Below are 20,870 nucleotides of genomic sequence, written 5' to 3' on the forward strand. Positions count from 1 at the left end.
CTTCCTCAGCGAGGGGAAGCGAGACCGGCTCGGCGGCAGAGACTCATCCCCAGCGAAGCTGGTTTTCTCTCCGCAACAGATGCAATCCGTTCCTATCTGACACGGGAAACACCCAGCTCAGGCATCAACGCTGAAATATTAATGCTGCTATGATATGCCGAATCATATTTCTACACCGGGCTGCAGTGAGCAGAAGTCGCAACAAAGCTGAATTTGTGGCTGATCAGGGGAGACGTCGCGCAGGGCGAGGGAACCCACCCCCAAAACACTCTTCCAGAAAAACTCCCATTCGCTTCAGTTTCGCGTTGAGGAGCGAATTCAGGATCACGACCCGAGGCAGTTTTAGTGCTGCAGAATATTTGGGACAAGGATGATCGTAGCAAAAGTTTCCCGACACATGACTTACCCACCACAGATTAGATAAAACTCATCATCTTTGTAATTACACTCGGGAGGTCTCGGTCCTTTTTATTTCGGGGACACACGCGTGGAGGGGAGCTCTTCTGGCTGCACGTCCACAACCCCTGTACTCAGCACAGCTACATCACGGTTGCGGAATATCCCTATTACAAGTGTAAATTAAAACCTATAAAATAATATGGAGATTATAAAAATTGCGTTAAAACTGATAACGGCTTTACTGATTTACTGACAATGAAAATATATAGCATTTTTTCTGTCAGGACATTTATCAACACATGGCAACCCCGGACTAAGTTGACATGTAAAATGATCAAAATGGATTATGAGATCTCCTCCATTCATTTCTATTGATTTTAGTTATGATGAAATTCATCAGTGTGCAAAGGAACGCTTGCGACTGGCATTTTTCCCCCGCGTGAGACCCCGGCCAGTTGGCCGGCTGTAATTTTAGTATGAGCTGGCAGTGCAGAATACCTCACCCTGCGTGTCATCGGCGGGCGCACACAGCTCCTACAGCCCGGGAATGCTAAGTGCTGTATTAACGCCCAATTTTCACTTTTAAACTACGAAGTGCTAAATTCTGAGCTAAAATGGGAAAGCGTGGACAAAATTATGCCGTGTTTACCAAGCAGCATCCCCCTGAACGTTTTTCCTTTGAAAATAAACTTTTTCAAGGCTGATCAAAGTTGTTTTTGTCACTGCCGTAACAAACTGCCGGTGAAGGGACCGTTTTTAATCAGTTTTATTGATTCATGCTTTCAGTTCCTACTCAGTTAAAAACAAGGCACATTAAATACATCCTCTTATTGCTCTATAAATGCATGCGGCTCATTCCGTGTATCAAAAGTAATAAATAATGGCAGTAAAACACCGAGACAGTTGTAAAAATGACAACCCAGCCTCAAACACAGTATTTAACAGTTCAGCCTAGAACAGTCACCGAACCGAACGTCCAAGTGCCACATGCAAAGCATGCAGGGCGCGTGTGTGTGGGCACACGCAGGTATTTACACACACAAACACGCCGCACGTACCCGCACGCCCTCCCCCCAGGCGTGCAGTTTTTTTAAAACACAAAATAACCCCCCCCTCCAGAAATCCAACTCCCACCTCAAAGAAAAAAAAAAAAAAAGCTAAAAATAAATCACATTACTGTTTTTTCACCCAAGATCCAACAATGCAAGACAGTGACATTTTACAACTCTTTCTACAGTACATTCACATAAAAAAAAAAAAAACAAACCAAAACAACAAAAGCAAAAAACCAACCGACCCCCCCACCAAACAGCAAAGCCAACATTCCTGAAAGCGAGTGTGGGGGGTAAATAAATACTTGTCGATTTTCTCCCTGGATAGAGTCGGGTGCTGTACGGAATCCATGCAATCCTCTCGTTACGCAAGGAAGTCACCCGGGGTCTTGCTGCGCCATACAAAAGAGCAGAGAAGCGTGACAGTGAAGTGCCTAAGATGCAAAGCAAATTCACACCGGAGGACACACACAGAGCCAGGAAAGTCCCAAAGTCACGTTCCGTAGGCAGTATCACCAAAACAAGAGGAGAGAGCGCCGTGTGCTTTGGGTACAAAGCAGAAAAGCCTGGCTTTACAGGTAAACTTGTGTTATCAATTCTGAACAGTGCATTTATAGAGGAGTGGAGGCAAATCGTTCTTTAAACCATACAAAAGATGTTAAGTATTGTAAATATTTTTCTTTATGTGGCCTGGAAAAGGTCTCATTACTTTTACTTTTTTTTTTTTTTCTTTAATTAGTGTTAACAGTCGACTCCTAAACCCTGTCCCTCCTTACCTTGCTCACTGAACCGGAATAACCTGTGCATTGTACGTTCATTTCCCTCCAGTTCTGCAGGGCGCGTAAAATCTGTTCCCCTGCTCTTATCTGAACAGGCTTTTGGAGACGCGCAGCTGTGTCGAACACCGCGTGCCTTGCCCGCATATGCCGGCACGTATCTCAAAAAGAAAAGTTTACAGGACCACAGGAACAAACCCCTTTGTTCATAAAAGAATTCTTGCATTGCCAAACGCGGTAACTCCTCATTCACACAGGCTGTGCCTTGCTGGCACGGGGCTCCAAGCAAAAAAGCCATTGCTCCATAATAATATCTGCATTTTAGTACAAGGCAGCGTCAAAAAAAAAAAAAAAAAAATTTAACATGCAAAAACCATCTGAAAGGCATTTTGCCCGAGTGTCTCCTTCCCCCCCAGATCTTACGAGTTGTTTGGACTGACAGAAATATAACCACTTACGGAATTTTAAGTGAGGCTTCTCCTTTTTTTTTTTTTTAACCTCTTATTTTTAAACACCTGAATTTTTATTTATTTTTTTTTTTTTAAAAAGGACTCTGCCTCTCCAGCCAGACACAACATCTGTACTTACCATGCTACATACTGACACCCCCCAGCATCTCCATGTCGTGTATGCAATCATTTCCCCTTTCAGAATACCAAAGTAACCTTTGCTGTTCATCCCGGCACTGTTATTTTCCGTTAGTGAAAGTGGTCACACCAGTTAAAATACATCGGATTTTACACAAGTAGAAATTCCGATGCCTTGGAGCAGAGGCTTGTTTTGAGTTGCAAATCGGTATTTATACTCGAGGAACATCACAGAACGACCAGTTAATCAATAAACTGTCCTTACGGTTCTCCCTTCCTCATTCCACACGAGGCAGAAATCTTCCACCTGATCTTGAACCAAGGCAAACAGCCAGATACAACAGTGTTGAAAACAGCTCAAGTGAGTGGTCCTATTTTTTTTTTTTTTTAATTAATCTGCTGAAAAATAGCCCTTTCACTTTTCTATAAAAGTTAGTGGAATGCAAAACAAATTTCATTGTTTCACTTTGTGTTTGAGCATTTTTAAATAAATAAACAATTAAGACTGTAACGCTATCAGAACCTGCCATATTCTACGCATCATCGGTGTTTGTCCAAAACCAGCAGCAGCGTGAAGCGCTTCATGGCATAGAACACCACCTGCTAGACAATGCAATTCATTAAGGGACGCTTATTTTTATTAACAGGGGAGAGAGGAAAGCTGTCCCCTAGCTTTTAGCCGAATTATTAGCTTGGGGGATTAATCAAGATGTCTTGCAGTTTTTCCAGCTTCATACGGCTGATAATTTTGTCTGGCCAAGTATTGGCACCACTGAAAGAACAGAGCACTCGAAAGAGCAAAACCAGCCACCTACGGAAGGCTCACGATGGTTCTTCACCGTAACCACCACCGCAGGAAGCGTTGGTTTTGTTCCTTTTGCCATGCTATCTCCAATCCAGAACACCAGGTTGCTCTTTTGTTGAAGAGGACACATCAGCAGCCTTTGCATACTAAAGGCATCCCTGCAAAACTCCATGCAAGGCGTTTAAAGGCAGGACTCACTTTCCCAGAATCGTTTTCTTTAAAGGTAGAGGCGGTATAAAAGTTAACGAACAAGGCAGTACGTGCACGTGTGCTTGTGTGTGCACCCAAGCCTTTCTAGACCGTACTCCGGAACTCTTGTTAATGAACTCCTATGTCTGAAGAATACCCAATCCAAAAGGCCACATACGGGAGTATTAAGAGCTGTACAGAAAACCATTAATAATGAAAACAATTGCACCAACGCGTTTTTGTAAGAGCTACACCGATAGACAGGTACCGGTCATCTTGAACAAGCAAGGGCAACCAGAAGCACTGGAATGTTTTTCAGCAGGCGCCCGCAGCTACGCGTCTCCGTGTGCCGTGGCTGCGAGCAGGCGCCGTGTTTGACCTCACAGTCCGCCACCGCTCCGGTCCACCGGGATCACCACCCTCTGACGCAGGTTCTCCTCGGCAGTCTTCATCAGCACAGCCAGCCGGCTTCCGGAGACGTGGCCCTTCTGGATAGCGCTCATGAGCTGAAAGACACGACAGGGAGAGCACCCCGTTAACTCCTCTGCCAGGCACAGAGCGAAGGCAGACGGTACAGCGCCCGACGGGAGGGCGGTCGTACGCAGCCAGAGGGACAGCCCATGCCAGTCCCTGAGCAGCCACCACGGCCGGAGCCCTCCACCGACAGGGCTGACGGGGCACCAGAGCCACACAGCTTGGTGCTAGAGACTCTGCCCCGACGAGAGGCGTACCGACACGGCTGGCTGCCCGGCCCCTCGGCCACCAGCAGCGGACACGGCACAGCTCCAGTCTGAACAATGAATATACAGAACTGATTTTTCCACATATAAAGCAAAACCGCGGTATGGTTTCAAAGACTCACCTCAAAGCTCATTTACATTTTCCAGAAATATCAGTGGCAGTTTTGGCCAGGCATGGGTGGCAGGAAGAGCAGAAGTACCAAGTGTGATCCACTTGAAAGCGATAGTGCAGGTAACCAGCAACACCATGTTTTTTCCAGTGACATTTAGGAATACAGGATAGCCCATCTATTCCACAGGCTTTTTTTTTTTTTTTTTAATTTTTATCTGAAAGATGTAACTAATAGAAGAACACCATTCCTGATCCACCACTGACCCTGGACCATACCCTTTTTCATTCATGTGCCCTACTTTGGAGAGATAATGTACTTGACTTCCACAATTCTTTCAAATCCAAATTCCTTTATAGACTTTTAAAACTAATTTGCCTTTAAGTCCTTGAAACTGGACTCAGCTCTATCTTAACGAACACACACTAGTGCTAAGATTTTAGTTAATTCTTTTTTATCCCATGGATAAAGTGAGTATTAGACTTGAAATTACATGCAGTCAGCTTGTCAAAGACTACCATGGAAAGCAATCGGCACTTACAAAATGCAATTTCTTACTCCCATTGAGTAATAAAAATCCTTCAGATTCTTTCCCATCTATAGGAAGATCTATTAATTATATCTGCAGCTGGACCTATGCAAATGCGGTATCAACCCTGTCACAGCAGGAGCAAGTACCCGGGAGGGGAAAGGGTTGGAAGGGAACCCTTTACAGACCCAGCTGAGGCTGGGAAAACCTCCCTGTATTTTGAAGGCGTTTGATTACCCTCTGCAGCCTGGAGGCAAGGCAGATGGTGGAGTCGGGAAGGAGAGGACCAGCAGCAGCACGAGCGGTGGCTCCAGCCAGCACAGGCAGCCCACCACCACCGCTCGGGCTCGGCGTACACCCCCGCCTCCCGAGCGCAGGCAGGGAGGCCCCAAGAGGAGAGGCACGGCCCTCGCACCCGTTCACCCTGCTGGGTGATAGATACGCTGACTACCAGCCTTGGGTCCACGTGCTCTTTGGGGGAGCCACCACAAAAGAGAGGGCTGATCCTCCGGCACCACCATGAAAACAAGAGTTTGTGCTGCATGGGTCTGTCGGGACCCCGAAGGAAATCTGCTGTTGGGGAAAAAGCTTCCTCCTGATTAACACGGGGTTGGTTTTGGTTTTTTTTTTTTGCCTTTACATACCAAAACTAGTTCCCAAGGTCCCCCTCCTTTCTTGAACATGAATGACAACAGTTTCTGTATGCCAGTCTTCAGAAAAAATAGTCACTGCTGTAAGACAGCTCTGTGTACACCCGAACACTGTCGGAGCTCTGCCTCCCTGCCACGGTGGAGCGGCCTGTTTGTATTAAACGCTGATCAATGCGGTCCGAAACACCTGTAGGCATCGGTGTCTGCCGGGACCGGTTCTCACAAGGCCACTATTTGAGTTACACTGGCAATCTGCAGTTGGCCAAAGGAAAGCACTTGGCACTGCTCTGCTCCCCACCTGGAGAGCTACGCAGCCACCCCGGTACAACGTGTTCCTATATTCTAATATAAACGTCCACAAATATTTGCACATGGCTTTCCACAAGCATTCTGCGGCAAAATGCAATTACTTGAAAGTTTTCAGAAAGCAAACATGAAAGTATTGGGAACGGACTTTAACAGATCCATTAAAAAAAAAAATTAAACAAACATTTAATGTATTTTGTTCCTTCCATGGCAACCTCCGCATTACCGCGCTTCCCACTTGGCCACGCAGCAGCTCCCAGTGCTGCTCCCTGCCTCTGCAGGCAGGAGGTGCAGAGGCACAAGCGGTCGTTCCTGCCGTGCCAGTCACTGGTGTGGAGTACTTAGGCTGCGTTATAGGAGAAGCCAGTAGCCAGACTTGCACAGTTTTGCAAAGTGTTAAATATTTAGATTGCGTTATAGGAGAAGCCAGTAGCCAGAGTTGCAGTTTTACTGAAGTAACCGTGAAACTATACCGAACCGGTGACTTCCCTTTTCTATTTTACTGATGTTGTGACTTAGGACAGGCAACCCCTCATGAGACCATTCAGCAGAGCAAAGCAAAAACCCCAGAAAGCCACAAAAAAAAAAATCTGCAGAAGACATAATTACTAGTTGTTTCAACTCCTTAACCACAGTGTAGCCAAACTAACCTAATTACAGCTTAGCACAGCCCTTACAGCAAATGGTGGGTTCCCCCCCACCAATTAAAGTTTCCGCATGCGAAGGGATGCAGGAGGGAGACCCTTTTCAACAGCCAGAGAAGCAGCTGTGATTTTCTTACATTTGAATACCTAAGCATGAACTCCCAAGCCATTGTTTCTTCCTCCCCTGCCATGGTTTGTTTGTATTTCCCCCCCCCCCTTTTAAGTGCATTTCAGTTACCCAGCTAAATTGCTGCATTTTAGGCAAATAAATAGTCCTTTTTTCTAATGCTGGACACAACCTGTGAAAATTTTCTGCATTTAGATTCAACAATGCTGCTCTTATCTACAGCTCATCTCGAGAGAGACAATTACCATTTCCTTTGCCTTGATCTTGTTTGTTTAACTTGACACAGTGAAGAAAGGGCTGACATTGACCAAAATCCCCAGCATTAATTTATCTCATGTTCGGCATTCATCATTGCCACCACACAGGAAAGACATGGCAGTCACTTGAAATACCACACCAAGAAAGGCTCTACAAAAACAAAGCTGCCTGGCAAACTGCATATGCAAGAGGAGCCGGGCAGACAAACGTTTCAGTAGCACCCTTCATTTTATTTTAAAGCCCTGCAAAAAGCAGATGTATGGGTTGCCAATGTAATGTCTTTCATACAAACTGAGGTACCGTCAGCCAAGCCAGCAGCTGAAATGGGAATAGAAGGACTGGACGTGCTTTAACCACAAGCTTGCTCCTTAAAGTATTCAAAATAGTTTAGAAACTACTGATCATTTAACAGACCCAGATAAATGTCAGCGTGCATAACTGTGCCATACACCTCCCAACGGACAGCTGTATCATTCTGAACATATTTAAACAGCATTTCTGTATGAAAAAAGCCGAATTCAGGTCTCTACTGTGGTAGACTTTGTGAACTGGACCTGTTCTTTAGGTGCCATTGGTTTTGCACATGAAAAAAAAAAAAAAATCCTTGAATTTCAAAGTTGCTTGCGGATGGCTCCGTGCGTCACTTCTCTTGTGGTCTGGCAAATAGCATCACCGCTCCAGCGTTTACCCAGGCAAGAGTCACCTAGTCTCCAACCCAGCCCTCCAGCAAAGAGGGGAAAAAATTAAATGCCCATGCCTTCGCTCTTTAAAGTTACAGCTGCTCTCGTACGAAACACCTACCTGCAAAAACTCATTGAGCTCAACCTGTCCGTTTTTGTTCAGATCCACTTCATTGAGAATATCGTGAAGTGTATTTTCGGCAATTTGCACACTGATGCTCTAGGCAAAAGGAAGCACAGAAGTATGTCAACTGGATTGTTCAGCACTACTTATGCCACACTCTGAAATTTAGATAAGAGGCTTAGAAAGGAAACGAAAAGAACACAAGGAAACATTACCTCCAAGACACGCTGCACATCCAGTATAGTAATAAACCCTTTCTTGTCCTTGTCAAACATGTGGAATCGCTTCTTGTACCTGCAAGATAAGGATTATCAGTGGGAAAAACTGCACTCAGAAGAGTGACAGGTATTAATTCCTGGCAGCACAGGGAACTCTCTTTACTTACCTTTCAATATCTGAAGGCATTAGACTGATTTCAGAGCTGTCTGTTAATTGATCTGATTTTACTTTGTAGCCCATTTCATAATAGAGAAATTTTTTAGCAGCTTCAAGTTCTTCCTGGAAAAGAAAAAAAAAAAAAATAAAAACTGCATATCCGAGGAATAGCAAGTTCTTACAGTTATTTTTCGGGTAGTATTTATTAGCTTCTTCCACGTAACTAAAATTTATCTAAGGTCCAAAAATTAAGCAAGATGGTACCTGGAAAGTATTTTAAAAAACAAAAAAATTAAGTTAAGCGTAGGCACTTTTTAGTCTTGAAAAGAGATATCAATTCTAGTAAAGACTTCTAAATGCTGTGTAAACGTTTTTAGGACCACGCGACGCCTTTGGTCACACGTGGTGTATTTACCTATTTCATGAAGAACGGCACTTGCAGGCCAGGCCTACAAAATGCCATTTATCTCACAGCTGATATCGTAGTGTAATGTTTCACCTAACTGTCTAAAAATCAGCCAAAAAAAAAAAAAAAAAAAAAAAAAAATCGGGAGGCTCAATGCTATGCGGGTTCTTTATGTTTTAAACTAGTTTTCTTGATGGTAGTAAAATTAATTTATCACCTGGAAGTTCAGTGCAAGGTCTTCCAGTTTTTTAACAAGTGATAAACACCTGACATACATAAAATACTGTAGAAGAGAGTTCTTTCTGCAACGATGGGTACACCCAACACGGTTCGAAGAGCAATACAAGCGTCTGCCGCGTGGGCACTGCTATTAAATAGTCTGCACTGCAGTTAACAAACAGGAGTAGGCATGCTAAGCAACGCTTCGAAAATTCCCAGGCACGTACGTATCAGCCACTCCATCTAGCAAAGACTTGTTTGTGAAGGTGTCATAGGGTACCAACTAAACTACACCAGACTACTCTTATGAACTTCAATATAAGCACACATAATAGCCTTCAACCCCCAGACCAAAGCCTTATTTAATGCTCTTGCTACAAGATCTAAATTAAAGAATGCTCTTCTGGATAGGCATTGAATTGCCTCGTCCGTCAAGCTGAAATCTAGCATGTGCAAGACTGCTGTAAAAATGTAGCACTTCAAAATGGCCCAAGACTGGTTACTGAAGGTAATTTCGGGGGCGGGTGTGTGTGTGTGTGTTAGCCTCATTTCAAAGAAAAGGAGACCTTTCCCAAAGAAACCCCAGTGGACATCCAGGCAACGCAGAGGCTGCCTTGCCGGCACTGGTGAGCTCGCACAAGCCACGGGGGGCTTTGTAAGTCCTATGGGTGCATGCAGTAGTTGGTCCTTTTCCTCCCTGCAGGTTACAGTGAGGATGGGTGCCTGACTCCCCAGCTAGGGGCTGCTGGAGCCAGGGCTGTCCATGCGACCTTAACGCCAGGCTGGTTTCAAATGCTTTGCTTTACGAGCTTCCCATTTTCTAATCGATTGCTGTGGAGGAATTACTACAACTTTTGTTTAACACGGTAAATTATTGTGTGAGAAAATCTCACTGGGTAAGGGTGAGACACCTCTAACTTCAGTCGAACGCCCCTGACTCTGAGGTTGCTCACCACACGCGCACGCCAGCGACACAGCTCAGGGCTGTGACGTGTTGGTATCCCTTTCTTTACGCATTCCTGTGGGGAGGCTTTGGGATCACAGCAGGTCCTCTGGCTAGCAGGATTCAAATGAGCTCCCTCCGGAGTGTGATCAAACTTCTAACTGGCTAAAAGGTTTCGTGAACAGTCCAAGGGAAGCTTCCCAACCCCTCTGGAGTGGAAGAGCTAGGTGAGCATTCACAGGTTCCGTTTGCTCCAGAGTGAAAGCCCCAAACCACGTGTCCCACTTGGGTACAGCACCCCTCGCGCTGCCGTCCCTCTGCCGTACTCCGGACAGCATTGCAAGCGCAGCCTCCGCTGCTCTGGGCATTTATCTTTTTATGACAACAGAAAGCAGCAATAATTGGTAACTTAACACGGCGTGATAGTTCAGAAGGGGAAGGTTTCGTGTCAGTAAGCGGGATGTCTACATCTACACTAGTTACCCAAGGGAGTCCTGACGGTTTGTGGAGATCTAAAGAGGGCTGCAGGTGCCATTCAAAGCATGCACAGCAGATGCCTCCATTAGGGTAAGGCATCTGACCCAAGTTTGTTTGCTACAGAGCAGGCATACAGAGATGAGCTCAGACAGAGACGGCCTGTTAGCAACACCGCAAGTAAAGCGAGAGGAGTCCCACGCCGTGTGTCTGAGCACAGACCCACCGGGGGCAAAGGGAGCAGCAATGACCTTAAACATCAACACAGGCCAGAGAACGGTGCAAGCTCAGAATCGCCACCTTCCCAAAGACACAGCAGACAAAAAGGAACGACACAGAGTACGAGATCCTCCTTTTCTGAGGCAGATCTGTTGAAAAGTGTCAGTAAACAAAATATTTGAGCAGGAATAGGATAGTAATGCCAAGTCGGCTTTAATTTTTAAAGTTAGGGAACAACAGGATACAGATCTTCACTGTCCCTGCCACCCCCCAGCCAATACCAACTCATTACACAGCTATTTTGATGAAACACACCACGTGAATCGTTCTCAACTAATTTAGATCGTTAACATGGAAACTACTTAAAAACAAGACGATTGCAGATGAAGAAAGCCCTTTGTACCTTTTTTTTCTGCTCACTCCAGTTGAGTTCTTTCCCCATTATATCTACGATCCTTGGCAGGGCTTCCTCTGCAGCCTGCACGTTCAGAAAGGCCAAGCGAGTGCGTCGGGAAATCATATCCACTGCCGTGCGGGCGTACTCCTTAACACCATAGACAACCTAGAACGATGAGATGAGGGGAAAAAGCGCAGATGAGAAAGCAGACAGGCATTGTTGGAAATGATGCTCAGCACCACGAACCGCACTGCTGGGCTGGCTATACAAAATGAACTTCCCATCCAACCAAGAGAAGGGTTTGAAAAGCTCCCTTTTCCTTGGAACACTTTATAAAACATGTACACATTTGATCCCAGAACGTGCGACATAAATCAGACATTACATAATTACAAATATTTCATTATATATTGATGTGTTTGTATATAAATATAAAAATAAATCATAGTCTGGGGAAGGGGAAAAAAAAACCAGAAAAAAAAAAAAAACAGAAAAAAAAAAAATCCAGACCTCACCAAAGGAAGGGGCTTATGGAGATGCTTTAGAGAGCAGGACAGACCTGCTCTAGAACCTGCTTATCCCGAGGAGAGAACCAAAGAACATTAGGTAGCTTTTTCCACATACCTCAGCCTCGATATAAGGAAATTCAGACACAAGACGTTTTCCAACAATAGGCCATCTCTTTCCCGTAACTTGGGCTATTTTGGCCACCTCAAAAGCCTTATCACCATATGTTGAAGCCAGATGCTGAGCCACCTATGGAGTTGAAAACAAGTTCACTGTGCTTTTGAAAGCACATCAGATATACACGCATTTTTTCTTGTCAATTCTCTTATCACCAGTAACAAGTAGGCTGCAGAGGGTATTAGGTTTTGCTTGTGTGCGAGGAAACTCCTCGCGTGGTGAGTGGGTTAGACCAGCACTGACACCAGTACGTACGTACCGATGTAACTGTGACTAATGATGCCGTGATGACGTCTGAAGTACAGATTTTGTTGCGCTTGAAGGCAGACACCCTAGCAGATCGTAACATTTTAAAGCAGGAAGCAGTCAAGATTAGGAGGAAGCGAAAAGGGAAGAAGAGCAGTTACTAGAATTTATTTTTGTTAAAACTATCTTTGCCCCAGCCCGATAATAAGCTCTTATCAGGTTCGACAGACCTTTGTACAAACTATGCTGGCATTAGATTTAGTGGGAAAACAAAACCCTCCAACAGAGAAACATCAGAGCACCAAGAGAAACCATAACTCACCTCACTTTCAAGTCCATAGTCTTGGACCAACCTAATGTAGAGAGTGGGACTCCAGTCCTCAGCCCCTTGCAGCTGCAGTCCAATGGTCTTACTGGAACCTGCCTTCAGATCATGCGCCTGAATAGCTGCATCGATGGTGTCCTGCGCCATGGCACGGTAGGTTGTCCACTTCCCACCTGTAGCCACACGTTTACTACTTTATTTGGGGAAAGCAAGTGGAATCCCAAGTTGGTACATACTATATATATTTTATATATCACATCATTCTTACTAGACTTGCTCCAACAAGGCAATCACGCTACCACTGACAGATTATTATCTAGTTACAGGAACACAAAGGATTATCCTGTAAGAGGAAAAGTTTTGCATGAAATAAGCTGGGGAAGCCCAACAAAGCTGTACGTTAAGAGAACTTACAGTACCTGCTATCGTGACAAGGCCACTGTCGCTAATGGTAACAACGTGATTCCGGGATATCGACTGCGTGTCTTTGGAGTTGGGGTCTGTGACCAGAGGACGAATGCCACTCCATGCTGCCAACACGTCTCCTCTTCTCACTGTCCAGAACCAAAGATCAGCCAAAGTCAGCCAGAAACTGATGGGTGTTTATCACCTCAAATCCCCCCGTGTCTTTGTGGCATTGCCCCGATTACATACTTGCTGTGAAACAAGGACTGCACCACACCATGCTTGTTAGCTGAGCAACTCAAAAAGCTGGAGAAGATTCTCTAAAGTAACGGAATAAGCTGGGCTACAGAATTAAAAACAGCACTGCCCTGATCAGTATCAATAATATTCTCTAGCCCAAAACAAAGTCAGAGAGGTCCGTTTTTCACACTGGTTAAAAATCCAACAGAACAGAGACATCCTGGGAACTGATCAACCAAAGGAGATTCAACTGTCAAACTCCCTGATTAGCTCAAAAAAAAAAAAAAAAAAAAAAAAAAAATCAAACCCCAAACCCTACCAAAACACACAGCCCCCAGCCCCAAGCCTTCTCCTTGTTTGCCTGTGCCGACAGAACAGTCCTCACATTCCATTTTAGAAACCAAAATAAAGTTTGTTCCACATGAGCATAATGTTTGCTTTTAGGACTTTGAAGCTTTATCTCTCGCTTGTAGGTTACTTTTCCAAGTTTTCCTCTCGACAAAGTGATCTTTATCCACAGCCTTCACCGGAAGTGCCGTCACACACGTGCACAAGGAGATTTATCGGCGAGGTTGTGGCTGGCGGTAGCACGTCCCCAAAGCTCGTATCCCACGCCAGCGTTTGCTACTGCGCAGCAACCCGAAAGGGCCCGCTGACTTGTCAAAAGCCACCCAACAGAAGTCCACAGCTCTTACACAACCGCCTCTTCCACCCCTGCCTGCTCTTCCTCCTCCTTATCGCTGCTCCAGAAACACGGTCCCACCCCACAAGAAGCCTGACTGAACGGCCGTTTACTTTTTCTCCCCCCCGTGCCACTCCTTTGCGTCCAGTTCCAAGCACACCCCTAAAGCCAGCCCTGACTCCTCAGTAAGCTTGGAGGAAGAAAACCTGAAGGCACCAAGTAGTCACAAAAGCCCTTAACAGTCGTAGGAAGATACCCCAGCCTCCCAAAGTCACTTTTTTTAATACATAAAACATGGGACCAATAGAGAATTTAATTAAATTAGTTTTGTTGCTTATTAATTTGCAATAGAAAAATTGACCGATTTGCTTTACGCTGAAGTCTTTGGAACTTTTTTTTTTTTTTTTTTTAAATACAACTTTCAAATAAACGATAATTGAAAAATCAGTAACGGGGTGTAAAAATATCCCCAAAGAACACAAAATAGATTTCAGAAATCAATGGTGCTCTGCCAGCATGTTTAACCTGCCAAAATGAAGTGTTAATCACAGAAATAGGATACCATATTACGTTTATAAACTAATGAAACTAGAAAAAGCAGCATGCGTGACACTATAATTAAACAGTTGGAACACATCCAAGCCTGTGTAAGTTGATAACCCTGGCACTGTCTCTGGCAGCAAAAAGGCAGGTCTGCAGCGAGTTGATATGGCCAGCACAGTTGTTAATTCAATAACAAGCAATCTATAAACACTGCTAATTGCACATGTGAAAAACAGCGTGCACCTAGGTAGGTTTCATTCAAAAGAATTAAACACTTCATGATGTACTTCTGTAAAATACCTTGCAAAATCTCTGCCTTATTCACAGCCTTACCTCCACCACCTACCTGTCTGGCCCCCCACACTTACTTGTATCGGCTCCTGCTCGAGAACCCTGAAGGTACATTTCCTGAGGACTTTTTGTAAACTTCATCAACACAGAGCCACCAATTACCCACTCCAGCAAACACGTAACCTAGCCTTCCCGATCTCCGGACTGCAAGTTTTCCCAAATCTAAGGATATTGCAATGTTCCCGACCGAGTGCTTTTCAGATGTATTTTAATGCTGCTACTACAAGGGAAATACAGAAGTACAGATGCTTTCGCAGCATAATTTTTAAAAAGCCTCACTATGAAGGAAGCCTCTCTCCTTTAAACCAGCACTGAGTCAAAACAAAGCCGGCCAGCACCTTACAAAAAAACGTGTTCTCAGCTCAGCTACTGAGGGGAACAACCCTCAACCAAGTAGTTTTCATAAATTCCCCTTCTTGCCCATTGTACTTTCCCACTGAAAACTGGCACTATTAGGTATTTGCCATATTAAGAGAAGTAAATTCTAAGAATAAAGTGCCTAGAAAAAGGAAATGAAGACAAAGACATGGGAGAAGTCAGAACGACTCTTCCTTCAAGGAAAGCAGGTGAATTATGTGATGTACTTGTGCTGAGCTCTGACCGAGCTGTCCCAGTTCTGCAAAGCCTTGCATCTGCCACCCAAAGAGAGCAGGATGACTTGGCTGTGGAGCGGGACAGTTAGCACCAGACAGATGAAAGGTGTGTGAAGTCTGAACATCGGTATCAACCGATTTCCATGTAAACAGTCCAAAGCACGCAGGTATATCTGGAAAAGCATCATTTTGTAGTTGCGATACACAGACCACGATGGCCCTTACGTCGCACTAGTTTTAGAAGCCCCCAGGTACACAAGAACCACAGTTACCAGAGTCACAGGGGAACCCCAGACAGACAGCACTTGCTCAAACCAAAACGCCACAGACTCACCAGTACCCTCCCGGGGAACGACAGAGCTGGCAAAGGTTTACCTTCGACATCAACGCTAAGGTAGTTGCGCACTTCATTCAAAATGAAGTTTATATCTTCTTCTGTTGGTATTGGATGGGAAGTAACATCAGTCGGGCTGTCTGTGGTCCCTGCGATCGTCATCTTCTCCCACGGCAGGAAGAAAATCACTCTACCGTCGCTGGTGGCTGGGTCAAGCAGCCCCATGTTATCAGGGCTGAAATAAAGAAGGGACACGGTTCAAAACAGGCTAGGCATCACCAGGGATTCTGTTCTTGCACACCTTGTACCCTAGATAAAGTATTAGAACATTACCTTTGTTCTTAGGTCAAAGGATTACAAAAAAAACCCCAAAACAACAAAACCACCAGAACCAAAAAACCAAAACACCACCAAACAAAAAAAAAAAACCAAACTCCAAAAGCCAGAGAATTCACATGTGGCCATGACCTGACTTTAAAAGGTAGCCCCAGAAGTTTTAAGAAATAAGGCCTCTGAATGTGATGCTCAGATACTACTAGAATTTGATTTCTTAATTTGGTTTCTTAGCAGACCACAACTTCAAATCGAGCAATCAGGCCTTTGGCATCTCACTTCTCCATTTCCACTCACTCTTGAAAATCTTGCTCATTGGAATTTCAAATACAAACATTTGGAAATTTCAAACCAGCAATTACTTGAAACTCATTATTGAATGAACAACTGCTTTTAATGAAAAATGGACAATAATTTATATTATACCAGAGAGGAAAGGGAAGGCTGAAACAGAATGCACATTATAACGAAAGAAATACGAACAGACCCCCAGTTCTGTTTTGATGCCTCCGCATATAGAACAAGACAAATTGAAGATGAAACGTTACTAACCCAAGTTATCAATCATCCGCTCCCGAAGCGGAGGGCAGAAGTAAAGACAAAATCCCAATGACTTCTGCAACCTGCACTGGCGATGAAGGTGGGGCGGGGAGCGGGGGTGAGGGTTGGTAATGGGAAGAAAAAGCAGAGGGAACACGGAGAGTCACACTGAAATCCTAAGGGTTACAAGTTCATTTAAACAGGCAAACTCCAGCGAGGTCGCTGACGCCTGCCGCTCGAACAGGAATAAGTGCCCACAGGATCCCGAAGGACTGTGGACCAAGAAGTATATTCTGAATGCTCCCAGCTCTCACGGCAGCATTCCTGAACGGGGAACTGTGTTTTAAGGAAAAAGGGAAAAAAAAAAAAAAAAAAAAAGCAAAAGATGTCACCTCCGTAATGCCTAACAGACACTAACTGGGTGCTGGTATTCAGGGCTATTTTGGTTTATTTATGCCAGCCCTACAAACAGACTGATTCAGTAAAATGAAGAAAACCAGTAGTTCTTCATGCAGGAAACTTTTACTGATGTAAAAATGCTTCCTGGTATATAAAAAAAAAAAAAATCCACATGTACAAAAGCAGTTATCCTTATCACTTATTAAATAGCTCTGCTTATATTTCAGAAAACAAAAAGCTTCTATATAAACACTTCAAAGCAAACAGCTTTTATAGAGGAAAGCATGCAAGCTGCCCCTTTTTCCCCACTCCTTTTTATTTGAGGGCAAGGCACTGCCTGTCACTTCAGGTGCTGAAGCCCTTGTGAGGACACCTGCAGCCCGTTCAGCTGCACCTATTCCCGGTCGGGGAAGGAGGCTATAGGAATTGTACGGAAGGGGGATGGGAGGCACGTATTTGGGTGGCAACATGGACCATCAGCGGGCAGTAATCCAGCAGACTCAAACAACAACGAATGCGATAAGCTGAAGGCAGACAGAGACCTGTCTGGATGTGAATTACCTATTTAAGAGAGCTGCAAGCTGAGCCACTGAGTATTTCATTTTTAGGAAGTCTAAACTGATTACTGAAGGTAAGTTTTCAATATCTGGAAAGGCTAGAAGAGAAGCTGAAAATTTCATATAGAGCATGTATATTAGAACATTTTTTAGGTGATATTTATAGACAGCTTAAGCATACAGTTGGAGAAGTACAATTTAATAGGGGAAGTCAACACAGATTTGTGAAAGGTAAATCACGTCAGACAAATGATTACTTTTTAAATGAAAAAGCTATTGATTTAGAGACAGAGGAAACTAGAGATTTAATATACAGTATCAGAATACTCGGAAAACTTTAGATATTTTCTCAAAAGCATGAATTTTTTTTTAATTTCACAAAAAATGTTAAAAAATAAGGAAGAGAAACAAGTAAAGACTTGTTCACCCAGTCCTGTACAAAGTTTCACTACGACACCTATGGACTGAAGTGTTTTCAATTACACAGCAAGTGATGAGAAAGGATGAAAGAGTTTTCCGTATGCCAATTAATTTACTGAATTAATGACTACCGGCTATCCTGGGAAGCTCTCTCTCACACCTCCTCTTGCTGTGTTTGGTCCGTCTGCTATAAAACTGAAGAGCCACCAACACACATTTAAAAATAAGGTGTTTCCCATCAAACCCAACCATCCTCACACCCAAATATTGGCTGTTCTGGGACTCCAGAGGCACTTGAGCAACGCACCACAAAAGCGGTTAAAGAGCAAATAGGCGACGCGCCACAGAGCAGGACTAAGGTTTAGCAGACAAGTTTGCCTGGAATCTGGAATGCAGAGCAGATAGGAAAATTCGAGAAAGATGGAAAACATCTGAAAATTGTCAGGCGGGAGGGGAAAAAAGTATTTGTAGGCACATTTCAGGCGGGGAGCCTATCTGCACAACGGTAGCCCCAATCCTCCCCCGTCGCAGCAGACGATATGCTTCAACAACAGGGAGCGACGGGACTTACTGCAGCTGCTAGAATAGGTATGTGTGTACTAAAACCAGAATTAACGAGGGGAGGAATATTGGGACTATTAATGAGGAACATAAATGAGGAAGAAACCGATGGGAAATGAACGCATTCGGTTAACACCAGGTTTAACAAATCTTAACTGTGCTTATGTCTGAAAATCTCTACCTGTTACAAGATTTCTGTTTGTGTGAGTCCGGGCCAAAATTCTGTAAAACATTTACGACAAGGCAAGCGGACGCCGGGAAACGACAATTTCGTTCGTTGAGGACTATTCCTTGGCACCAGGAGAAGACTTGATACAAGTAAGATTAAATACCACGAGAATTTTCCATTTAGCAGACCGTTCGCTGGTGTAAGCTATCCCACTTCAAGGCAATTCTGTACAGCTTTATCTAATCAGCTGTACTGTGGAGGCTGTATGTGGGTAGATACTATTTTACACGAGAAGCAATGCCCACATGCTGACATACACAGGGGAACGAGGAGAACAAAATTCTCTACATTTCCCATTAAAATTATTAGGTTATTACACAATAAATAAGTGAGAGCCCTCACGCATGTCAAGCCATCTTCTACTTTGAATTTACAAAGTGATTCAAAGCTTTGAAACTTTCCACGTTTTCGCTGTAGGGGCATAAAGTCAATCACACGTGTGCTTCTCGTAGTGTATGAGGGAAGTAGCATTGCAACCCATTTCTCCACATCGCTAGTGCTTTAAAGCAGCTATCGGGTCATTTTCCCATTTTTCACATGGAAAGACACCAAAAAGAAAAGAGAATGTGAGCGTGATTTTACACCAGGCCAAAAATGCCTCAATTTTACAGTCTATGGTCATGCCCTATTAGGATAGCTCCAGCAAAAACAGCATGTTGTGCACTGGAAGGCTAAATTTATATTCACAGAGGAGTGCAATGATGGTATGGAAGGCATTATTATAAGTGCACTGTATCAACAGAATTGGGATAAGTCTACAAATGTGAATTTCCATTAGGATGCTAATGACTTCAGAAACCAAAGGTAATATTTGAGCTTCGACTGACAAGGCTTACTTGGTAGAAGGGGATTTGGTTCTGCAGCAGCAAATAAGGGAAGAAGCAGGAGTCTGCAGAGAGCGTGCTTGCCGAGTGCCACGGGAGCCTCTTCTGCAACAAGGTCAGCAGAGGGAGGCAAGTCCTTTCCACCAAACGGCCGCGGGTGGGTGGGCTCGTGCCCACAGCAGCCTCAGAATTTAATCGTGTTACTTTGAACGACTTCTTGTATTGCCTGCATGCTGCATTCGGATTTATTGTGAGTGGAGTCGTGATGTGGCAGTGTGTTATTGCACAGGGTTTGGTATTTAATAGGACAAGAGCCTTCCTCTCTGGAAGGTTTGATATGTTTCTTGTTTTCTTAAGGCAGGTGAACAAGCGGTCAGCACACTCAGCTCAAACTCATTATTAAAAAAGGTGCCTTTCACAGGCCTGTTGTGGATCCTCTGCCTAAACACCCTTCTGCTTCAGCACGAGTTCTGCCTTGGTGAGTTTTAACTGACAGCTACAAAACTTCAGCCTTTTCTGACTGTATGAAGTTGTTACTCTCACAGGTACAGTGCCAGAATCCTCTTGGGGGGAAAAAAAAAACAAAAAAAAACCACAAACCAAAATAAAAATCAAATTGTGCATTCAGAACTACTGTAAAAACCTACAAATGCATCTCTGCAAGCTTATTTATTACAGACACCAGCAGAGATGGTTACAAATGGCTTCGGCTTCGAGTATCGTTACCTGTAATAGCCAGGCATCACAATATGCACGCCGGCGCTTGGCTGACAGATGTTTGGTACTTCCTGATCATCCATTTTGCGCACAGAGTCTGTGAAAGGTCCCGTAGCATTGATAACACATTTGGCTTTGACATCAAATTCCTGCCCTGTGAAGGAAAACAGTATCAATCACATACCCCGTTTGCTTTCCTGCTCGCTGACACTCTCTATTATTAATCCATCTATGAACTTAACCTACTGTAAAGTGTGTCGTGCTTCTCTGAACAGAACAGCTGGAACGGTTTGTAAAAATTAACAAAGTTTTCACGTAACACCCGATTTGAAAGGAAGTGTTTTACAGTGAAATTCCATCTTCTCTGTACTGGGAGGAGGAGGACTGGGTGGAAGAAGTTCGGCTGAAGCCTGCCTCTCAAACAAGAGGGATTTCAGTCTCAGCCCATAGGCTCGGTAAATGGGATTATTACTGTACAGCACGCAGCGTTTTACAACGCCGCCTTTGCTTGACAGAAGGGTTTGGATGTAAAGCTCAGTCTACCCTGCCAAAACGCTAGAATTTGAGTGAAAAACCTGACAGAAGTTAAAGATGATTGACGCTAATGGTATGCCGCTGCACTCTGGGAAGATGGCTCCTTTCTCGGTTCATTGATATTTACCAACAGCAGCCTTCCCCGCTCCTCCCTCGCTTCATTATTTCTGCGTTTCTTTAACGAAGAGAGCACGCTTTCTGATCAACCGCGGCAGGGCCGGCTGCAGAAAGCCGTGGCTCCCACCCAGCGAGCGGGGTGCCGGGGAGCGCTGGGTGCCCGCGCCGCCGGGGAGGCACACACCTGAGAGGACGTCCCTGCAGCGCACCCCGCACACGCGCTCCTT

At 44.5% G+C, this 20,870-nt stretch overlaps 1 protein-coding gene across 1 annotated transcript; it reads right to left on the reverse strand.

Moving 5' to 3' along the window:
- Positions 1 to 112: 112 nt before the first annotated feature.
- LOC104135263 (glycerol-3-phosphate dehydrogenase, mitochondrial) lies at positions 113 to 20,864 on the reverse strand. Its single transcript, XM_035888650.1, has 11 exons — positions 20,828 to 20,864; positions 20,002 to 20,146; positions 15,454 to 15,647; positions 12,684 to 12,818; positions 12,262 to 12,437; positions 11,634 to 11,765; positions 11,016 to 11,174; positions 8,362 to 8,474; positions 8,192 to 8,270; positions 7,974 to 8,072; positions 113 to 4,314 (listed from the first exon to the last, which is right to left on the reverse strand). Exons 2-11 carry the CDS (start codon positions 20,073 to 20,075, stop codon positions 4,189 to 4,191), a joined length of 1,287 nt encoding a protein of 428 aa, XP_035744543.1. The 5' UTR covers positions 20,076 to 20,146; positions 20,828 to 20,864; the 3' UTR covers positions 113 to 4,188.
- Between the last annotated feature and the right edge of the window lie 6 nt (positions 20,865 to 20,870).

The sequence above is a fragment of the Egretta garzetta genome, unplaced genomic scaffold, assembly GCF_000687185.1.
Source record: "Egretta garzetta isolate BGI_Z169 unplaced genomic scaffold, ASM68718v1 scaffold191, whole genome shotgun sequence".
Lineage (NCBI taxonomy): Eukaryota > Metazoa > Chordata > Aves > Pelecaniformes > Ardeidae > Egretta > Egretta garzetta.

Excerpts from the sequence above, each read along its gene's own strand:
- LOC104135263 (XM_035888650.1), bottom strand. The coding sequence starts at position 20,075 with ATGGATGATCAGGAAGTACCAAACATCTGTCAGCCAAGCGCCGGCGTG. Across the intron at positions 15,648-20,001 it reads GTGATGCCTGGCTATTACAG|CCCTGATAACATGGGGCTGC; the intron begins GTAACGATACTC and ends TCTTTATTTCAG. Across the intron at positions 8,271-8,361 it reads ATGCCTTCAGATATTGAAAG|GTACAAGAAGCGATTCCACA; the intron begins GTAAGTAAAGAG and ends CTTATCTTGCAG.